The sequence below is a fragment of the Vipera berus genome, assembly GCF_964194415.1.
Source record: "Vipera berus genome assembly, chromosome: 4".
Lineage (NCBI taxonomy): Eukaryota > Metazoa > Chordata > Lepidosauria > Squamata > Viperidae > Vipera > Vipera berus.
The window spans coordinates 55263083-55281808 of NC_138206.1; the positions used below are offsets into that span (position 1 = coordinate 55263083).

Sequence of the window (18726 nt, forward strand, 5' to 3'; positions counted from 1 at the left end):
ATTGTAGGTGGATCAGGAACTAACAGATGCTGGAGTTAATACTTTACCTCTTCATCCTTATGAAAGCCAACAAGTAAGTAAACTATCAGATGTTCAGAGTGTGTCCAGGGAGGTTGAGGTTAGCAGTAATCCTTGGCTTACGACCAATTGTTAACAACCATTCGAAGTTACGAAGGCCTCAGAAATCATTACTGGCTGGTGTAAAATGTTACACTCCCCCACCTATGGAGTTATATAATCACAATCTGGGTGCTGTTGGCCCTTTCAGCTGGGTTGCCAAGTGCCCTGCAATCATGCAATTGACATTTGCAGTTTTCTCTTCTGGCTTCCCTAGAAAGTTAATGGAGCCAGCAGAGAAGATTCCCTCTTGTCTCTGAAGGGTGGCTGAAAGAGCTACTTGCCAGGGGATGCTGAATTCCTTCAGAAGGGTAGAGAAATGGAGCTCAGATCATGATAATTTGACCTCCATTCCAGGAGTTCTCTTCTGCATGCAGAAAGCTGACATCCCTCTATGGAGTTCAGAAATTAGAGTGCCAGGATTGAAGTAATTGAGCCAAGCAGTCCTATGGGCAGTCACATGAAGTCCGTCCTAATGACTGCTTCACTCAACAGTCAGCTCAATCTGAGCTCAGTTAAAACTCAAATTGCCAATATTTATTTGGTTGACTTTCTGATTTAGAGAAATATGTACAATATGTAAGATCACACTAACTGCTGATCTGCTATTTAAGTTCCTGTTTTATCTTGGGAGAGGGAATCAGATGCTTGTGTCAAAAATGTGTACTTCTTTTAACATTTTTAAATGGAAATTTGTAGATAAAAGAATGTTTAATTTTTATCTAAGGCAGCATTAATAATTTAAAATTAGTTATTGCTGTTTTTATGGTTATGCAAACTGGTTGAAGCATTGTAGGAATATAGAATGTAACATATTTTGCAGGGAGATATGTTACGTATGGAGAAAGAACATCATGTACTACAAAAACAACTTAAAGAAGCAATTGAAAAGTATGAACAACTTAAATGTCGAAGTTCCAAAGACACCAGTATTTTAGAGGAGGAGTTATCACTACTTATTGAAGGAAATAAGGTAATTATTTTTCATCATTACTAATTATACATATAAAGGGAAGGAAATATGGCCATCATCATGGTTGCCACTATTATTGTTTATACAGTTATATGGCCAGCTACTTGATTTTTTTATCTTTTGCTGAAAAAAACTTTGCCATTATAATTCAAGCTGTATTTGAAATGAGATTATTTCAAAGCCTTTTTCACTGCAACGTGGAAGATTATTACATTAAATTATTAATGTACATCTGAAAAGAAAATATTGCTTAAGCTAGGTACTGTGTACTTAAAGTTTAGGGACGCAGTGGCTCAGTGGGTTAGGACGCTGAGCTTGTCGATCAGAAGGTCAGCAGTTTGGCGGGTCGAATCCCGAGTGCCGCATAACAGAGTGAGTGCCTGTTACTTGTCCCAGCTTCTGCCAACCTAGCAGTTCGAAAGCACGTAAAAATGCAAGTAGAAAAATAGGGACCACTACGGTGGGAAGGTAACAGCGTTCCGTGCGCCTTTGGCATCTAGTCATGCCGGCCACATGACCACGGAGACGTCCTCGGACAAGCGCTGGCTCTTCGGCTTTGAAACAGAGATGAGCACCGCCCCCTAGAGTTGGAAACGACTAGCACGCATGTGCGGGGGAACCTTTACCTTTTACTTAAAGTTTCTATTACCCTGAAAATCGAATATTTAAGTTTTTGTATACTTTTGCTATGCAAGCAAAGTGACTGTTTTTACTCACTTTGCTGCATAAGGAAAATATATAAAAACTTAATTATTCCATTTTCAGGGTAATAGAAACTTTAGGTACAGTACCTAGCTTAAGCAATATTTTCTTTTCAGATGTACATTAATAATTTTACATATCACTTTTTTTAAAAAAAAAATCCAAATAATTCCTAAACACTATTTTTAGGGGTTTTTTTTGTTTCAAGAAAGCATTCTGTTAAGTTGCGTGGGGGTTAAATAAATATATAATTTTTTACAGCTCAGCAAGAGAGAATTGGATTGGTTTCATCAAGATGCAGAAGTGAACTTTAAAAAATGGCAACAAGAAAAAAAAGAAAACCAAGAAGGATTAAAAGCAGCAAAAAATAAAGTCAGAAAGCTAGTAGAAACCAATGAAACGTAAGTCAATTCTGAAAATCAAAATATATTTAGATGGTGAGAGATTGTATGGACTTCAGATATACATATTTTTGCAGATTTTAGTTTGTTTCTGAATATAGGTGGTTCTTGGGTTACAATGGCAGAACATCACATGACCACTTCAGTCAGTGATGGCAATTCCACCAGTCCTAGTTACTAGTGTTAAAGGGAGGACCACTTGGATGATTAAATGAAGACCTCATTGGACTGAGACTTCCTGCCGGCTTCCCCATTGATGTTGCTTGTGGAAACGTGGCAGGGAATGTTAGAAATCCTGATCACATGGCTGCAGCTCCCTATGATGGCTGAGGATATATTGTAAGTTCCCCTTGTTCAACTTTGTCATAAATTTGAACACTCAATGACTGAGAGGTCATAACTCTGAGGACTACCCGTATTGCAAGGGGTTGCACAAAAAAAATAAATGGTGCATATTCAACCTCAGAGAAAAACAATCCCATTCAAAACCTTACTTCAGATGACATCATCATCATCATTATTATGATTAGACTTTTATCCTTTACATGTACACACATGCATACATACTTTTTTGCTCAACTCAAGGCACAAACATTCCTAATACTCCTGCTGCCTGGTTTTCCCACAACAATAACCTTGAGAGATGAGTGACTGACCCAAAGTTCTCCAGCCAATTTTCATGCATAAGGGAGGTCTAGAACTCACTCTCTCCTAGTTTCTAGGCAAGCACGTTAAGCATTATACTAAAATTGATTCTCAATCCACTTTAATGGTATAGTATTCTAGCTGAATAAATACAGGGAGTGCAGAATTATTAGGCAAGTTGTATTTTTGAGGATTAATTTTATTATTGAACAACAACCATGTTCTCAATGAACCCAAAAAACTCATTAATATCAAAGCTGAATATTTTTGGAAGTAGTTTTTAGTTTGTTTTTAGTTATAGCTATTTTAGGGGGATATCTGTGTGTGCAGGTGACTATTACTGTGCATAATTATTAGGCAACTTAACAAAAAACAAATATATACCCATTTCAATTATTTATTTTTACCAGTGAAACCAATATAACATCTCAACATTCACAAATATACATTTCTGACATTCAAAAACATAACAAAAACAAATCAGTGACCAATATAGCCACCTTTCTTTGCAAGGACACTCAAAAGCCTGCCATCCATGGATTCTGTCAGTGTTTTGATCTGTTCACCATCAACATTGCGTGCAGCAGCAACCACAGCCTCCCAGACACTGTTCAGAGAGGTGTACTGTTTTCCCTCCTTGTAAATCTCACATTTGATGATGGACCACAGGTTCTCAATGGGGTTCAGATCAGGTGAACAAGGAGGCCATGTCATTAGATTTCCTTCTTTTATACCCTTTCTTGCCAGCCACGCTGTGGAGTACTTGGACGCGTGTGATGGAGCATTGTCCTGCATGAAAATCATGTTTTTCTTGAAGGATGCAGACTTCTTCCTGTACCACTGCTTGAAGAAGGTGTCTTCCAGAAACTGGCAGTAGGACTGGGAGTTGAGCTTGACTCCATCCTCAACCCAAAAAGGCCCCACAAGCTCATCTTTGATGATACCAGCCCAAACCAGTACTCCACCTCCACCTTGCTGGCGTCTGAGTCGGACTGGAGCTCTCTGCCCTTTACCAATCCAGCCACGGGCCCATCCATCTGGCCCATCAAGACTCACTCTCATTTCATCAGTCCATAAAACCTTAGAAAAATCAGTCTTGAGATATTTCTTGGCCCAGTCTTGACGTTTCAGCTTGTGTGTCTTGTTCAGTGGTGGTCGTCTTTCAGCCTTTCTTACCTTGGCCATGTCTCTGAGTATTGCACACCTTGTGCTTTTGGGCACTCCAGTGATGTTGCAGCTCTGAAATATGGCCAAACTGGTGGCAAGTGGCATCTTGGCAGCTGCACGCTTGACTTTTCTCAGTTCATGGGCAGTTATTTTGCGCCTTGGTTTCTCCACACGCTTCTTGCGACCCTGTTGACTATTTTGAATGAAACGCTTGATTGTTCGATGATCACGCTTCAGAAGCTTTGCAATTTTAAGAGTGCTGCATCCCTCTGCAAGATATCTCACTATTTTTGACTTTTCTGAGCCTGTCAAGTCCTTCTTTTGACCCATTTTGCCAAAGGAAAGGAAGTTGCCTAATAATTATGCACACCTGATACAGGGTGTTGATGTCATTAGACCACACCCCTTCTCATTACAGAGATGCACATCACCTAATATGCTTAATTGGTAGTAGGCTTTCGAGCCTATACAGCTTGGAGTAAGACAACATGCATAAAGAGGATGATGTGGTCAAAATACTCATTTGCCTAATAATTCTGCACTCCCTGTATTAAGACATTTTCAACGTTCTATCATGCAAAATAATGAAAACTTGCAAAAAGCTCCTTGTTTCTTCATATTTTTTATCCTACAAATGTTCGTTGTGCTAGTAATTCTACCTGCCATTCAACCTATAGAACAATTGGATAAATTGTTTTATTTGTTTTATTAATGTTAGTATATACTGACATGGTTCATGATATTGTCAAAAATAGGCTGAATGATTTCCTTTTAGATATATTGATCTGTCTCTGAAAAGTGCTAGCTATCATACATAATTCATATTGTTGAATATTACTCTGTGTATGATTCAGTTCTGACCCGAACATTTTCTTATATGGCTTATGGCATAATCTGGTTACCTAATGTTAAATGTTGACAGAAAAGGAAAAATTCTGAATATTGTAATATAGTTAAGAAACATTGTATCCAGTAGCTATATACTATGATATTGCTTGTTTGTAAAAGTTCTATGTAATAAAACAGATATATGAAAAATATTGACGAGAAGGATAAACAGTACAAAGCATATTTGGATGAATTTCTGGAGATAAGGTAGGCATAAATTTGCTTTGCTTAATCTTTAATTAGATATTTCACAAATTGTTTGATCTGTTTGGCAAATGTATACTGTCTGTTAATATTCAGAAATTAATTTCTGGAAAACGCAGTTGTAAGACCATAAAGAAGAAACTGTAATATTGCCAAAGATTAACAGTGAAAAAGGCACTTTATAAATCAAGTTGAACATATATGCTGTGCTTAATTAATTAATTAAACTAAAATTATTTGTTGCTACTTATAAGTAACTAAACAACCTGTGACCCCATTGGATCATTCCTCTTTCCACATACAATATTGGCTTATGCTGTTTCCCCTCTTCTCATGAGTCTTGGGAGACCCCTGTTGAAATCTCCTGCTCTACATCTGCCTTGAAAGTTTTTGTTGTTGTTGTTAGCTGCGAAGTCGTGTCCGACTCATCGCGACCCTATGGACAACATTCCTCCAGGCCTTCCTGTCTTCTACCATCTTCTGGAGTCCATTTAAGCTCACGCCTACTGCTTCAGTGACTCCATCCAGCCACCTCATTCTCTGTCGTCCCCTTCTTCTATTGCCCTCGATCTTTCCCAGCATTAGGCTCTTCTCCAGTGAGTCCTTCCTTCTCATTAGGTGGCCAAAGTATTTGAGTTTTAGCTTCAGGATCTGGCCTTCTAAAGAGCAGTCAGGATTGATCTCCTCTAGGACTGACCGGTTTGATCGCCTTGCAGTCCAAGGGACTCGCAGGAGTCTTCTCCAGCACCATAGTTCAAAGGCTTCAATTCTTTGGCGCTCAGCCTTTCTTATGGTCCAGCTTTCACTGCCATGCATTGCAACTGGGAAGACCATAGCCTTGACTATACGCACTTTTGTTGACAGGGTGATGTCTCTGCTTTTTAGTGTGCTGTCTAGATTTGCCATGGCTTTCCTCCCAAGGAGCAAGCGTCTTTTAATTTCTTGGCTACAGTCCCCATCTGCAGTGATCTTGGAGCCCAGGAAAACAAAATCTGTCACTACCTCCATTTCTTCCCCATCTATTTGCCAGGAATTGAGAGGGCCAGATGCCATGATCTTGGTTTTCTTAATGTTAAGTTTCAACCCAAGTTTTGCACTCTCCTTCTTCACCCGCAACAAGAGGCTCTTTAGTTCTTCTTCACTTTCTGACATTAGAGTGGTATCATCTGCGTATCTTGTTGTTGTTAGCTGCGAAGTCGTGTCCGACCCATCGCGACCCTATGGACAACATTCCTCCAGGCCTTCCTGTCCTCTACCACCTTCTGGAGTCCATTTAAGCTCACACCTACTGCTTCAGTGACTCCATCCAGCCACCTCATTCTCTGTCGTCCCCTTCTTCTATTGCCCTCGATCTTTCCCAGCATTAGGCTCTTCTCCAGTGAGTCCTTCCTTCTCATTAGGTGGCCAAAGTATTTGAGTTTTAGCTTCAGGATCTGGCCTTCTAAAGAGCAGTCAGGATTGATCTCCTCTAGGACTGACCAGTTTGATCGCCTTGCAGTCCAAGGGACTCGCAGGAGTCTTCTCCAGCACCATAGTTCAAAGGCCTCAATTCTTTGGCGCTCAGCCTTTCTTATGGTCCAACTTTCACAGCCATACATTGCAACTGGGAAGACCATAGCCTTGACTATACGCACTTTTGTTGACAGGGTGATGTCTCTGCTTTTTAGTGTGCTGTCTAGATTTGCCATGGCTTTCCTCCCCAGGAGCAAGCGTCTTTTAATTTCTTGGCTACAGTCCCCATCTGCAGTGATCTTGGAGCCCAGGAAAATAAAATCTGTCACTACCTCCATTTCTTCCCCATCTATTTGCCAGGAATTGAGAGGGCCAGATGCCATGATCTTGGTTTTCTTAATGTTAAGTTTCAACCCAAGTTTTGCACTCTCCTTCTTCACCTGCAACAAGAGGCTCTTTAGTTCTTCTTCACTTTCTGCCATTAGAGTGGTATTATCTGCGTATCTTAGGTTGTTGATATTTCTTCCGGCAATCTTAATTCCAACTTTTGATTCATCTAGCCCTGCCTTTCTCATGATGTGCTCTGCATATAAGTTAAATAGGCAGGGCGACAGTATACAGCCTTGCCGAACTCCTTTCCCAATTTTGAACCAATCAGTGGTTCCGTGTCCAGTTCTCACTGTTGCTTCTTGACCCGCATATAGGTTTCTCAAGAGACAAATAAGATGGTCTGGTACTCCCATCTCTTTAAGAACTTGCCACAGTTTGTTATGATCCACACAATCAAAGGCTTTAGCATAGTCAATGAAGCAGAAGTAGATGTTTTTCTGGAACTCTCTAGCTTTCTCCATGATCCAGCGTATGTTGGCAATTTGATCTCTAGTTCCTCTGCCTCTTCGAAATCCTGCCTGTACTTCTGGTAGTTCTCGATCCACATACTGCTGAAGTCTAGCTTGTAGGATTTTAAGCATGACTTTGCTAGCATGAGAAATGAGTGCAATGGTGCGATAGTTTGAACATTCTTTGGCATTGCCTTTTTTTGGAATTGGAATGTAAACTGATCTTTTCCAATCCTGTGGCCACTGTTGAGTTTTCCAAATTTGCTGGCAAATTGAGTGTAGCACTTTTACTGCATTGTCTTTTAAGATTTTGAATAGCTCAGCTGGAATACTGTCACCTCCACTAGCTTTGTTGTTGCTCAGCTTTTCTAAGGCCCACTTCACTTCACATTCTAGGATGTCTGGCTCGAGGTCAGTGACCACCTCATTGTGATTATCAGGGACGTTAAGCTCATTCTTGTATAGTTCTTCTGTGTAATTTTGCCACCTCTTCTTAATCTCTTCTGCCTCTGTTAGGTCCCTGCCATTTTGGTCCTTTATCATGCCCATTTTTGCATTAAACGTTCCCTTCATCTCTCCAATTTTCTTGAAAAGATCTCTGGTCCTCCCTATTCTATTGTTTTCTTCTATTTCTTTGCACTGTTCATTTAAGAAGGCATTCTTATCTCTTCTAGCTATTCTCTGGAATTCTGCATTCAATTGGGCGTATCTTTCTTTTTCTCCCTTGCCTTTTGCTTCCCTCCTTTCCTCAGCTATTTGCAAAGCTTCCTCAGACAGCCATTTTGCTTTCTTGCATTTCTTTTTCTTTGGGATGGTTTTGGTTGCTACCTGTTGTACAATGTCGCGAACCTCTGTCCATAGTTCTTCAGGCACTCTGTCTATCAGATCTAATTCCTTAAATCTATTTGTCACCTCTACTGTATATTCAACAGGGATATGATTTAATTCATACCTGAGTGGCCTAGTGCTTTTCCCTACTTTCTTCAGTTTAAGCCTAAACTTTGCAAGGAGAAGCTCATGGTCTGAGCCACAGTCAGCTCCTGGTCTTGTTTTTACCGACTGTATAGAGCTTCTCCATCTTTGGCTGCAGAGCATATAGTCAATCTGATTTCTGTGTTGACCGTCTGGTGATGTCCATGTGTAGAGCCGTCTCTTGGGTTGTTGGAAAAGAGTGTTTGCTATGACCATCATATTCTCTTGACAAAATTCTATCAGCCTGTGCCCTGCTTCATTTTGTACTCCAAGGCCAAACTTGCCTGTTATTCCAGTTATCTTTTGGCTTCCTACTTTAGCATTCCAATCCCCCATGATGATAAGGACATCATTTTTTGGTGTTAGTTCTATAAGGTGCTGTAGGGCTTCATAGAACCGGTCAATTTCATCCTCTTCAGCACTGGTGGTTGGGGCATAGACTTGGACTACTGTGATATTGAATGGTTTGCCTTGGATTCGAACTGAGATCATTCTGTCATTTTGAGGATTGTATCCCAGTATTGCTTTTCCTACTCTTTTATTGACTATGAAGGCTACTCCATTTCTTCTGAGGGATTCTTGCCCGCAGTAGTATACCTGATGGTCATCTGAATTAAATTCACCCATTCCTGTCCATTTTAGTTCGCTGATACCTAAGATGTCGATGTTCAGTCTTGTCATCTCTTGTTTGACCACGTCCAGCTTTCCTTGTTTCATGGATCTTACATTCCAGGTTCCTATGGAGAAAAAATCTTTACAGCATCGGACTTTCCTTTCACCACCAGACACATCCACAGCTGAGCGTCCTTTCGGCTTTGGCCCAGTCGCTTCATTCTTTCTGGCGCTACTAGTACTAGCCCTCTGCTCTTCCCCAGTAGCATATTGGACGCCTTCCAACCTGAGGGGCTCATCTTCCAGCGTCATATCGTTTTGCCTTTTGGTACTGTCCATAGGGTTTTCATGGCAAAGATACTTGAAAGTAGCTGATGTTAAACAGTATAGTCAAACATTAGGAGTTGACCATGGAATGTTTTATGACATTTTGTATTATGCCATAAAATGATTTTTGGTAATTTTTATGTCATAAAATGTTCTATAAAATTTGCTACATTTCCAGTTCCTGGGAGCCGTGGGTACTGATTTTGTTAGTTGGCCCATTTGAGGTTGTTGTTGTTGTTAGTTGCGAAGTCGTGTCCGACCCATCGCCACCCCATGGACAATGTTCCTCCAGGCCTTCCTGTCCTCTACCATCTTCTGGAGTCCATTTAGGGTCACGCCTACTGCTTCAGTGACTCCATCCAGCCACCTCATTCTCTGTCGTCCCCTTCTTCTTCTCTTGCCCTCAATCTTTCCCGTTTGCCTTTTGGTACTGTCCATGGGGTTTTCATGGCAAAGATACTGGAGTGGGTTGCCATTTCCTTCTCCAGTGGATCACGTTTTGTCAGAACTCTCTGCTATGACCTGTCCGTCTTGGGTGGCCCTGCACAGCATAGCTCATAGCTTCATTGAATTACGCAAGCCCCTTCGCCACGACAAGGCAGTAATCCATGAAGGGGCCATTTGAGGTACTTTGACTGAAAAACATTTACCCTGTGATTCACAGTTTTGCCTAGTTAAAGTTTACTGGTGCAAGAGTTTTACCAGTATATAGATTGTGTGCTCACTTAATTTTTGTTTTGCAGATATGCAGGCACATAGAGTTCCGAGCATATGTTAATAGTCTAACTTTACTTTACAGTAATAGGTTTGAATGTGAAAAAGTAAAAATGGAGGAACTTATAAAGAAGACCCAGGATTATCAGCAAGAATGTGTTAAAAGAGCAATAGCAGCCGAGGTAAAGCATATTGCTGATTCCCACAAACTGTTGATTATCTTAATATTTTATCACATTTGTCTGAAAGTTACATACTTGAAGTAATACTCCATCCACTAGGATTCATCAGCGAATCATGTATCTCATGATTTTTCATGGCTTTATTTAGCCAACTAAAATCTTTATTGTAGGTAAAAAGGAAGTCATATATAAGAGTTGTCTGTTGCCAATGAAAAAGTGTAAATGACTTTTATAACCTTTGGGTTTAAACTTGTGACTTCCTCCCCTTTCCTCCCAAATCAATCGATAGTTGACCCAGTGCTAGTTGGTCTTGAAGCCCAGCAGTTATTGTATGTTTCCATAATGGCATCTTTGGCCAGGAGCTACTGGTTCCCTGTTTTAACCTCATAACTCTCCCTTCCCCCTTCCATTCCCCCTCTCCCATAAATTTGGAAGGATCCTGTGTATCTCTCCTTTCTTTCTGCTGAACCTCTGTTGCAGGAAGAGGTGTCCTCCATTTCCATTTTTGCATCATCAGATACTTTCTCCATTTTAGGCTTTTTGTGACTCCTGGTACCTTTTCTTCTTTGTGGGCAACCTCCCCCAGTTCAGAATTCTCCTCTCATTTTCAGCGAAAAACACACACCATTTTTCTCATTATTTATGCAGTTCTCACTCCTCCCCATGAAGTCCTTCTCCTTTTCAGAGTTAGACTAACTGGCAGATACAGAAACTTTATTACAGGTTTCTGCAACAGACTTGCAATAACTCACAAAATGTTGAGGTTTAAAGTTACCACTTTTCTTCCTCCTCTCTCTATTACTATGATATATTACTTGATGCAGTGCTTTTGAGCTTTGAGACAAGTCGTTATTGTATATTTTGTGAACTGGCTTCCACTGCAACCATCAGCACTGACTTAAGAGTGGGAAATAATGGAGAATTGATAATTACATATGGGCAAATCAACATCTACCATGCTCCCTGATAAATACTAATTAAATGGAATGAATTGGCCTGTTTTCAAGACCATTTTTAAAATATTTTTGTTGCTTTAAGGGGAGGGGGAGCAAACAACTACAATTCCAGTTTTTAAAATAATAGAAAATGACTATAATCATCCACCTAAAAATTAATCTGTTTTGCTACTGAAATTTGGTAGTCAGAATTCAACAAGCTAAAGCTGCAAGAGGCAAACTGGCCACTCCTCCTTTGTTTGCATCACAGTGTTATAATTTAGAGTAAGTTTTAGAGCACACATACAGCTTTAGTGTAAACTTCTAATTTTTAGTTTGTTGCTACCTCTATGTTAATTTTTAAAATACACTGTTATATTTTTAAGATTACAATTTGCAGTAATGAAAATGAATAGTGTCCTAAGTGTTGGTGATTAGTTGTTTTCTACAGAGTTAATGTGATATACTGTTTCCTCCAGCTTGATGCTTAGATTTACATTGATTTTATTTCAGGTCTCAGTACTTGAAAACTGTAAAGAGAAAGAACTATATAAATTATGCAGAAAATCAACAAATGCCAAAGGCAATCTTAAATATCTAAAATTCATGACCAGGTATTGTTTTCAATATACAAATATTCTGTTGCATATGTGGTTATTGTGAAAGATACTGAATGGCAATATAGGCCAGAGTTTTGGAACCATATCCATGGCATATTAGGAATCCATGAGAACTTAATAGGGCTCTGTGAGAGAGTAACAGAGAAAAATCACTTTAATCTGAATGCAACTGATTTTCTAACATCAGAGTCTTGCTTCTTGATTAGGGTCCCTGGAAATTTGATTTTTACTAACAAGATCCGTGGTCTGAAAAGGGATGAAACTCTGCTATTGATGACTTTGCTCACTATTAGCTTTTATCATTAGATTCTAATTCTTCTCCATAGCTCTTACTAAAATTTCATGTTGTTGTAGTTGCAACATAGAAAAAATGTGTTAAGTGAACCATGTATATGCATAATTTGCTTCATTGAACTTGGACTATGGCAGCAAGTCATAGTGCTATCATAATTATTACTCTGAAATGAGAATGCCAATTGATAAAATATTTGTTAGCAAATTGCATTGGCCATTTTTTTTTCTGAAATCCATCAGCTGTTGCAACTCATTTTGATGCTTGGAAGGCCAAAGCCATGTGATTTTAGGGTTTTGCATTGCTTTTTCTTCTTTGTTTGACTCAAGTAATTCAGAATTTTCTCTTTTTCTGCTTAGGTCAGGCTCTGTTATTTTGTTCTAAACTTAACTATACAAAGCCTTGATTCTCTTTTTTCTTTCCAAAAGTCTTGCTTTTCAAATAATGTGAGCATCTACTTTTTATGTTTCAACAACAGAAACTTGATTTGGGAAAGAATGCTTGTAGAAATAATATCAAAATTTAATATTTTAAGCAACTACTTATACAGCTTGAATGACTTAATTGTCATCTCATGGTTAGAATCATTTATAATTATGAAAAATTAGGATATAAGTTTTATAAATGGATTGATTAATATCAAATTAATTACATGATCAAATTACATAAATTATATCATTTTCAGTCATTCTGCAATGCCCCAGTCAAAATTACAGATTGATTCTTTGGAGTTATTTATTTCCAATATTGGAGAAGAAAAGAAAAAAATAGAGGTACGTCTCTTGTGATACTTTTTATTGATCATTGGGTATTGGTAGTGCCATAGTTAAGCATCCTATCTGAAGAAAACTGGGTTATAAACAAGCTCTCTATATTTATGTAGTTTCTTCACCCCTTCATTTGCACAAATGGGAAAATAAGCCAGGAATCACAAGTCATTGTAGCATCCTCTTCAAACACAGAAACAGGGGCTTCAAGAAAGTGGCCTATTATACTTGCTTGAATCATGATTAAATATGAAGAGTTTCTGAAAGCCAATAAACCTGGTTCAGATATAACTGGAAGCTATGTAGTTTGGCTTCTGTATTTGTCATCCTGCTCACAGGTACCTGCGCAGTCATACTTAATATGTGTAAACTTACTCCTTGCAAAAATTACTTAATACTGTATCGCTTTTTTATTAACAATATATACATTTTAATAATGGTGTGGGTTTCATCTACATGAGACAGCTGGATGAGGTCTTTTGCTGGCATGTGGTGCGGTATCTTATGCTGATGATACTCAGTTGTATATCTCTACCCCTGGCCAACTAAGTGACACTAACTAGCCCAGTACCTATTCAGTTCCCGAAGGGAATAAGGATTTGGATGGGGGGAAATTGGCTTCAGCTTAACCCATGCAAGATGGAGTAACTCTGGGTTTTCCGTCCTCCTGGTTCAGATAGACTTAGATTCTTGCCAGGGCTGCAGTAACTGAGACAGAGCTGGTACACAATTTTGAGGTCTTCCTGGACTCACATTCCTGCTTGAAGAGAAGGGGCAGCCATGGCTGGGGCAAGGGAGTATTGCACAGACCAATTTTGTGTGACAATTGTGTCTAGGAGGCCTGACTCATAGTCATTCGTGCTTGATCAATTCCTGGTTGGATTATTGTATTGCACTCTACACGAGACTACCACTGAAGACCACCCACAAAACACAACCAGTCCAGAATGTGGCAGTAACGCCACAGTTATGGGTGCTCCGTGTTTTGCCCACATCACACCATTGCTGCACAAGCTGCAATGGCATCTGGTTTTTTTCTGAGTGTTGGTTATCACATTTAAGGCCTTAGAGGGCATCGGTCCAGCTACTTACACAACTTCCTCTGCCTGAGGGTATCTGCCTGGCCCACTAGGTCAGAAAGAGTGGGTTTGCTCCATGCCCCCTCTTAAATGTTGTCATCTAGTGGGACCTAGGAAGCAGGCCTTCACTGTACCTCTCCCTGCTTGAAAAAGCCTTCTTCAGAGATCTGGCAGGCTCCCCCTCTCCTTGCCTTCCAGAGGGTCTTGACAAGCTGGCTTTTTCAGCAGTCATTGAAGTAGGACGACGCTAAGGTACAGCATCATCATGCACAAGTGCATGGGATAGTGCTGCCTTGGGATGCGATGGAGTTTTTGTCAATTTTATTTTTGGTTTGGGGGTTTTGTTTGTTGGTTTTACTATTTTACAATGTTGGGCAGATTTGTTACTATAATATGTGTGACTACATAAAACTTTGGAAGTAAGGCACTTTGGGTGAAATCCCAAAACAACTGGAGCATCATTTGAACACCATTGGCACTGACAAACTCACCATCAGTCAATTGCAAAAGGCAGCTTTAGTCACAACAGCTTACATCCTGTAACAATACCTCTGGCACCATGAAACATCAATATCGACCTTTCTCAGGTCCTTGGGAAGGACTTGATAGGTGGAAAAAAATCCCAACCAGTCTAAACATCTCTCAGACTGTGCAACCAACCATAATAATAAATAATACTTGAGATTAGGATATTAATACTTGTAGGATATTAATTTCTGTTTTTGGTAACTAATAAAATGAATCTAGCATGTTTCGTAACATCATTTAGGAACCAGATGCTATGGAATTAGCCTAAGAATCTCACATTCATTTATATAGTTTTTACCGATAGGTTTTATTTTGGGCTTTCAGCTAAGTAAATTACTCTTGATAGAGAATTAAGATCTAAGAACATTAAAAGCATCTCTCATCTCTTTTACATAGAGTCAGTTTGAAGAGAGGATTTGTATAGTAAAAAATGGTGCTCTCCTAAATAGTATCACTCCAATAGAAACTGCAGAGCTTCAGCCACCTACTGGTTTGTCACTGGTAAGTATTTTATAAATATGAACAGATAACTCTTTTCACAATTGCAACTTTTGAAGCATGGAAGAGCTCAAACAGTTCTATAGCTTGCTCAGATTTTTTCAGAGAAGGTCCCTCATGTATTAACTGCTTTGGGGCCTCTAGAATTCTCTTTCCTTTGGGAATATAGACAGTAACAAGAAGTGGATATCTGGCTTTACCAACTATGTTTTGAACAATGGAAGGCTGTGACATAAATTGAGAATTCTTCAGGATCCAATCTGAATCACCCGGATCAGTGTTTTAGTCTTCCAAGCTTTTTTTGCTGGAGCCCATCCTCAGGGAACTTCTTTCTTTCCAGAATATATAATATTTATGTGGTGCCTGCTTGTGTGTGGCTTTTAGTTGTTAATTGGGGTGTTGGTGGCTGGTTATTAAGTCATTGATTGTTGTTGTACCAACTCAGATTGGATCATGCCTCATTATCTTGGGACATGTATATTTGCCTTCATTTATGAGAATTCTTCAGCCTTTTGTCCAAATTGCTGCCATGAAACACTATTTGAACGCTCACAGAGACTGAAATTACAAGAAGGCTGTGATAGTGTAAGGTTCATTTTTCAATAGAAATAGAGGCTGTGATATGTTACAATATTTTGATAGAAAATCTGAGATCCTGTTCTGATGATATTCTTGTATTTTGAATCATATAAAAGAGTAGATATTGTCGGTAATCTTATTTTTCCCTAAGTAAAGCATCACTGTAAGTATAATGCCACATATATGATTGCCTGAGCAAAGCAGGTGACATTAAAATACTCTTTCTCTTTTTGCTTTTAACATTTACTGTTCAGTTTTGTAGTGTTTGGAAATCATGGATGTTGGATATGTTATTTTTACTGTAATATTTATTTTTAATATTTTATGTATTCTTAAAAGTGGCTTGTTGCTCTTTTTGTATACCACCTAGAGTCTGAGTGTCAGAATCTATTTATATCATATTCATAAATGTATGTTTAAAACGTTGTTCCTGGATTCTGCCATCTCCCGAGGAGGAGGGAACAAATGTGTATTGAGTGGTATTAGGCATTTCAAAGGAAAAGAGAAGCCTTTTGAACTGGGGGAACAAAAGGGAGGGCTAGCATCTGGCTTGTGTCACGGAAGAGAGCAATAAACATAAAAGGTCCTAAGTTCCTTTTTCCCACGAGAGGGATGATACGAGGTAAATGATGGGGGGCTGACCAAATGGGGTTAAGCGGCGGTTTGAACCGGGAACTCTTTATAAGGTTTTAGCTTGTAGAACAATATTAAGTCCTGTCTTGTATTCCTACAACCAAGCATGTCATAGTAAAGATTCCTTTTGGACTAGTTTGGTTCCAAGAGTTTTGTCTTCCTAAGACGTGGTTTGGGGTGGGTCCTGACACTGAGGCAGTTTTTTAAAAATTATAAATAAATAAAAATTTCAATCTCAAGCTATCTGATGTGGCAGAGACAGTTTTAGAATGCTTCGGATAGCTTTTCTCATCATATTTAGTCTTTGTGCTATTCTTTCCCTTTAGGCAACTCCTGAGAAGTCTCCAATTAATGACCCAGCCATCATAATGTATTCAGCTGCTGCTCCGCACCTGTTTGCTCCATTTTCAAATGTTAAGGACAATTACTCCTTACCTTCCAAAGTTAAAACACACACTGGCAATAAAGATCCAGAGCCTCCTTCAGATAAAGACATTGGAGAACTGCCTTCTGAATGCAGACAAAGCTCACTTTCTGACAAAGTATGCTTGCCTCAATCACTAGGACATTCAGGAAGACATCTTCAGAGTATCCAGCCACAGCACAGCGTTCTAGAGGAATCAGCAGGAGCTGCAGAATTGGACGATGCACCAATTCTAAACAAGCCAATTCTCGGAAAGCTATCTGAAAATATCATTAACCAACTTAGAATTATATTTCCATACCATACAAGGTATGTCTATGCTAGGAAAAAATGGGTAGCTCACACTTTAGTTAAAAATCATGTCTAGTGTGTGTGGATGTGTGTAAAATCTAGTTAGAATTCTATAATGTATAATTTAAATAGACTCTGGCACAAATCTTTAGAAATGATTGTTTTTGCTTTTCCTAACACGATTTAAAGTTAGAGAAAATTAGAAATGGTTCTTGTCATTATCTTAAATGAGTTATTTTTTAATATCTGCAATTTGGGTTTTTTTGAAGTATGGTTCAGTGTGGGCACAAAGTTCAAGACTTGGTGACAGTGTTTTCTGTACCGTGCTGCTTATTATCATTTTTCTATTTTTTTTCTTAATTTTTTTCTTAATTTGGTTGGCAGGAATTGAGTTGACTCATCTCAGCATTCTATTATGCTTTAATTCAGATTCTCAGTTACTCAATTTTTTTAGTTTTATTCTTAGGATCATTTTTTTTAATAGTAACACTTATTAAACATCATTGCCTGGGTTTCAGTTATATGTGACCCCATTGCATAAATTCTTCTAAAAACAGGAGTGGGAAATAAATATTCACGGGATGTGTTGTAATACAACATAGTTATCTTAAATTCAGAGTGGAATCTTTGTTTTATCCAAAGACCTGTGAAAAATAAGGTAGATGTCTTAAGTTTTCATTGTTTCTAGGATGCTTTAAAGTGAAGAAGAAATAGTAAGTGGCTATTTTAAAATATATGTACACTCTTCAGGATGCTAATAGGGACAGGGCACAAAATGCAATTCAGTAGCATACTTGTAGATGGTATTTATCTTCTTGCAAAATATATGAATACCTGCGTTCCTTTTCTCCTGCAGTTCAGATCTAGAAACTTTTATAAAAGAAGCCAATATCAAGAACAGAAACAAGTTGAGCACAGACGCATACCTAAACAGGGTAACTGAATTTATCTTGGATCACCCAAACACAAAAAAGGTAATTTGCAGGAAATGTTTATGTAACTACCATCAATACATATGATACACTATGGTATATATGCTATTGGTAATTGCTATTGATAAATTCACAAAAGAAAATCTTAATGGACTCATTCATGCTTTACCTAAGGTTATAGGTTAAGTTAGGTTCAGTTATCATTCATTCTGGAATATGCATGAGAGTCCCTGTAGTAAGTCTCATTCGTATCAGAAGAAAAACGAATGATAAGCCTTTATCTGTTATAGCTCAAAAGATTCTGAATAGCAGAAGAAATTTGAAAAGGAAGAACAACAGATTGAATGGAAGATAAACATATCAGGGCAATTATGGGGATTTGGAATAATAGGGAGACAACAATGAATACAAATGGGCTAGCTAGTCCTTCCCAAAAATGGCAATTAAATGATCTCCTTTATTTCAAATAACTTATATAATTATAGAGGGAGATCTATGTGACGATCTAAAAGCAGTGATATGGAAGCCTAGTTGGCAAAGGAAGAAAGCCAGAATAAGGCTGAAGAAAATTGGGGGTTTGATTTATTAGAGGGGATTTCATATTATTAATTAGAGCGTTAAAGGGAAAAGTTGAGATAGGGGGAATTCTGGTCATTAGATTTAAAAGATTTGGAAATTAGTTGAAAATAAGGATTTTATCTATTTAAAAATTAGACCTAAAAGAAAAAAAAATATGAACATGTTTGATTTATTAATTAACCCAGGTAATATATATAATGGTTATGATTTATTAAAGGGGATATTGTATTATCAAGTAGATGATTTAATATGGTGGGAAATAGATAAATTTTAGGAAATAGAACAAGATTATATTCAAATAGATAAAATGTGTATTTTGGATATTAGATTCTGTTATGAATTGAGATAAGGGAAATCTTGGTTACCTGAAAATT

The 18726-nt window shown here is 38.4% G+C and overlaps 1 protein-coding gene across 3 annotated transcripts in view; it reads left to right on the forward strand.

Annotated features, from left to right (window-relative positions):
* The window catches only part of TTC3 (tetratricopeptide repeat domain 3), an 82663-nt gene that overhangs the window by 56138 nt on the left and 7799 nt on the right, over positions 1–18726 (forward strand). For all 3 annotated transcript variants that reach the window (XM_081327117.1, XM_081327118.1, XM_081327119.1), the window contains 10 exons: positions 8–73; positions 941–1090; positions 2054–2193; positions 5032–5100; positions 10099–10195; positions 11644–11744; positions 12728–12815; positions 14813–14917; positions 16453–16859; positions 17698–17815. In XM_081327117.1, the coding sequence (XP_081183243.1) occupies positions 8–73; positions 941–1090; positions 2054–2193; positions 5032–5100; positions 10099–10195; positions 11644–11744; positions 12728–12815; positions 14813–14917; positions 16453–16859; positions 17698–17815 (1341 nt within the window). The remainder of the gene's footprint in view (positions 1–7; positions 74–940; positions 1091–2053; positions 2194–5031; positions 5101–10098; positions 10196–11643; positions 11745–12727; positions 12816–14812; positions 14918–16452; positions 16860–17697; positions 17816–18726) is intronic.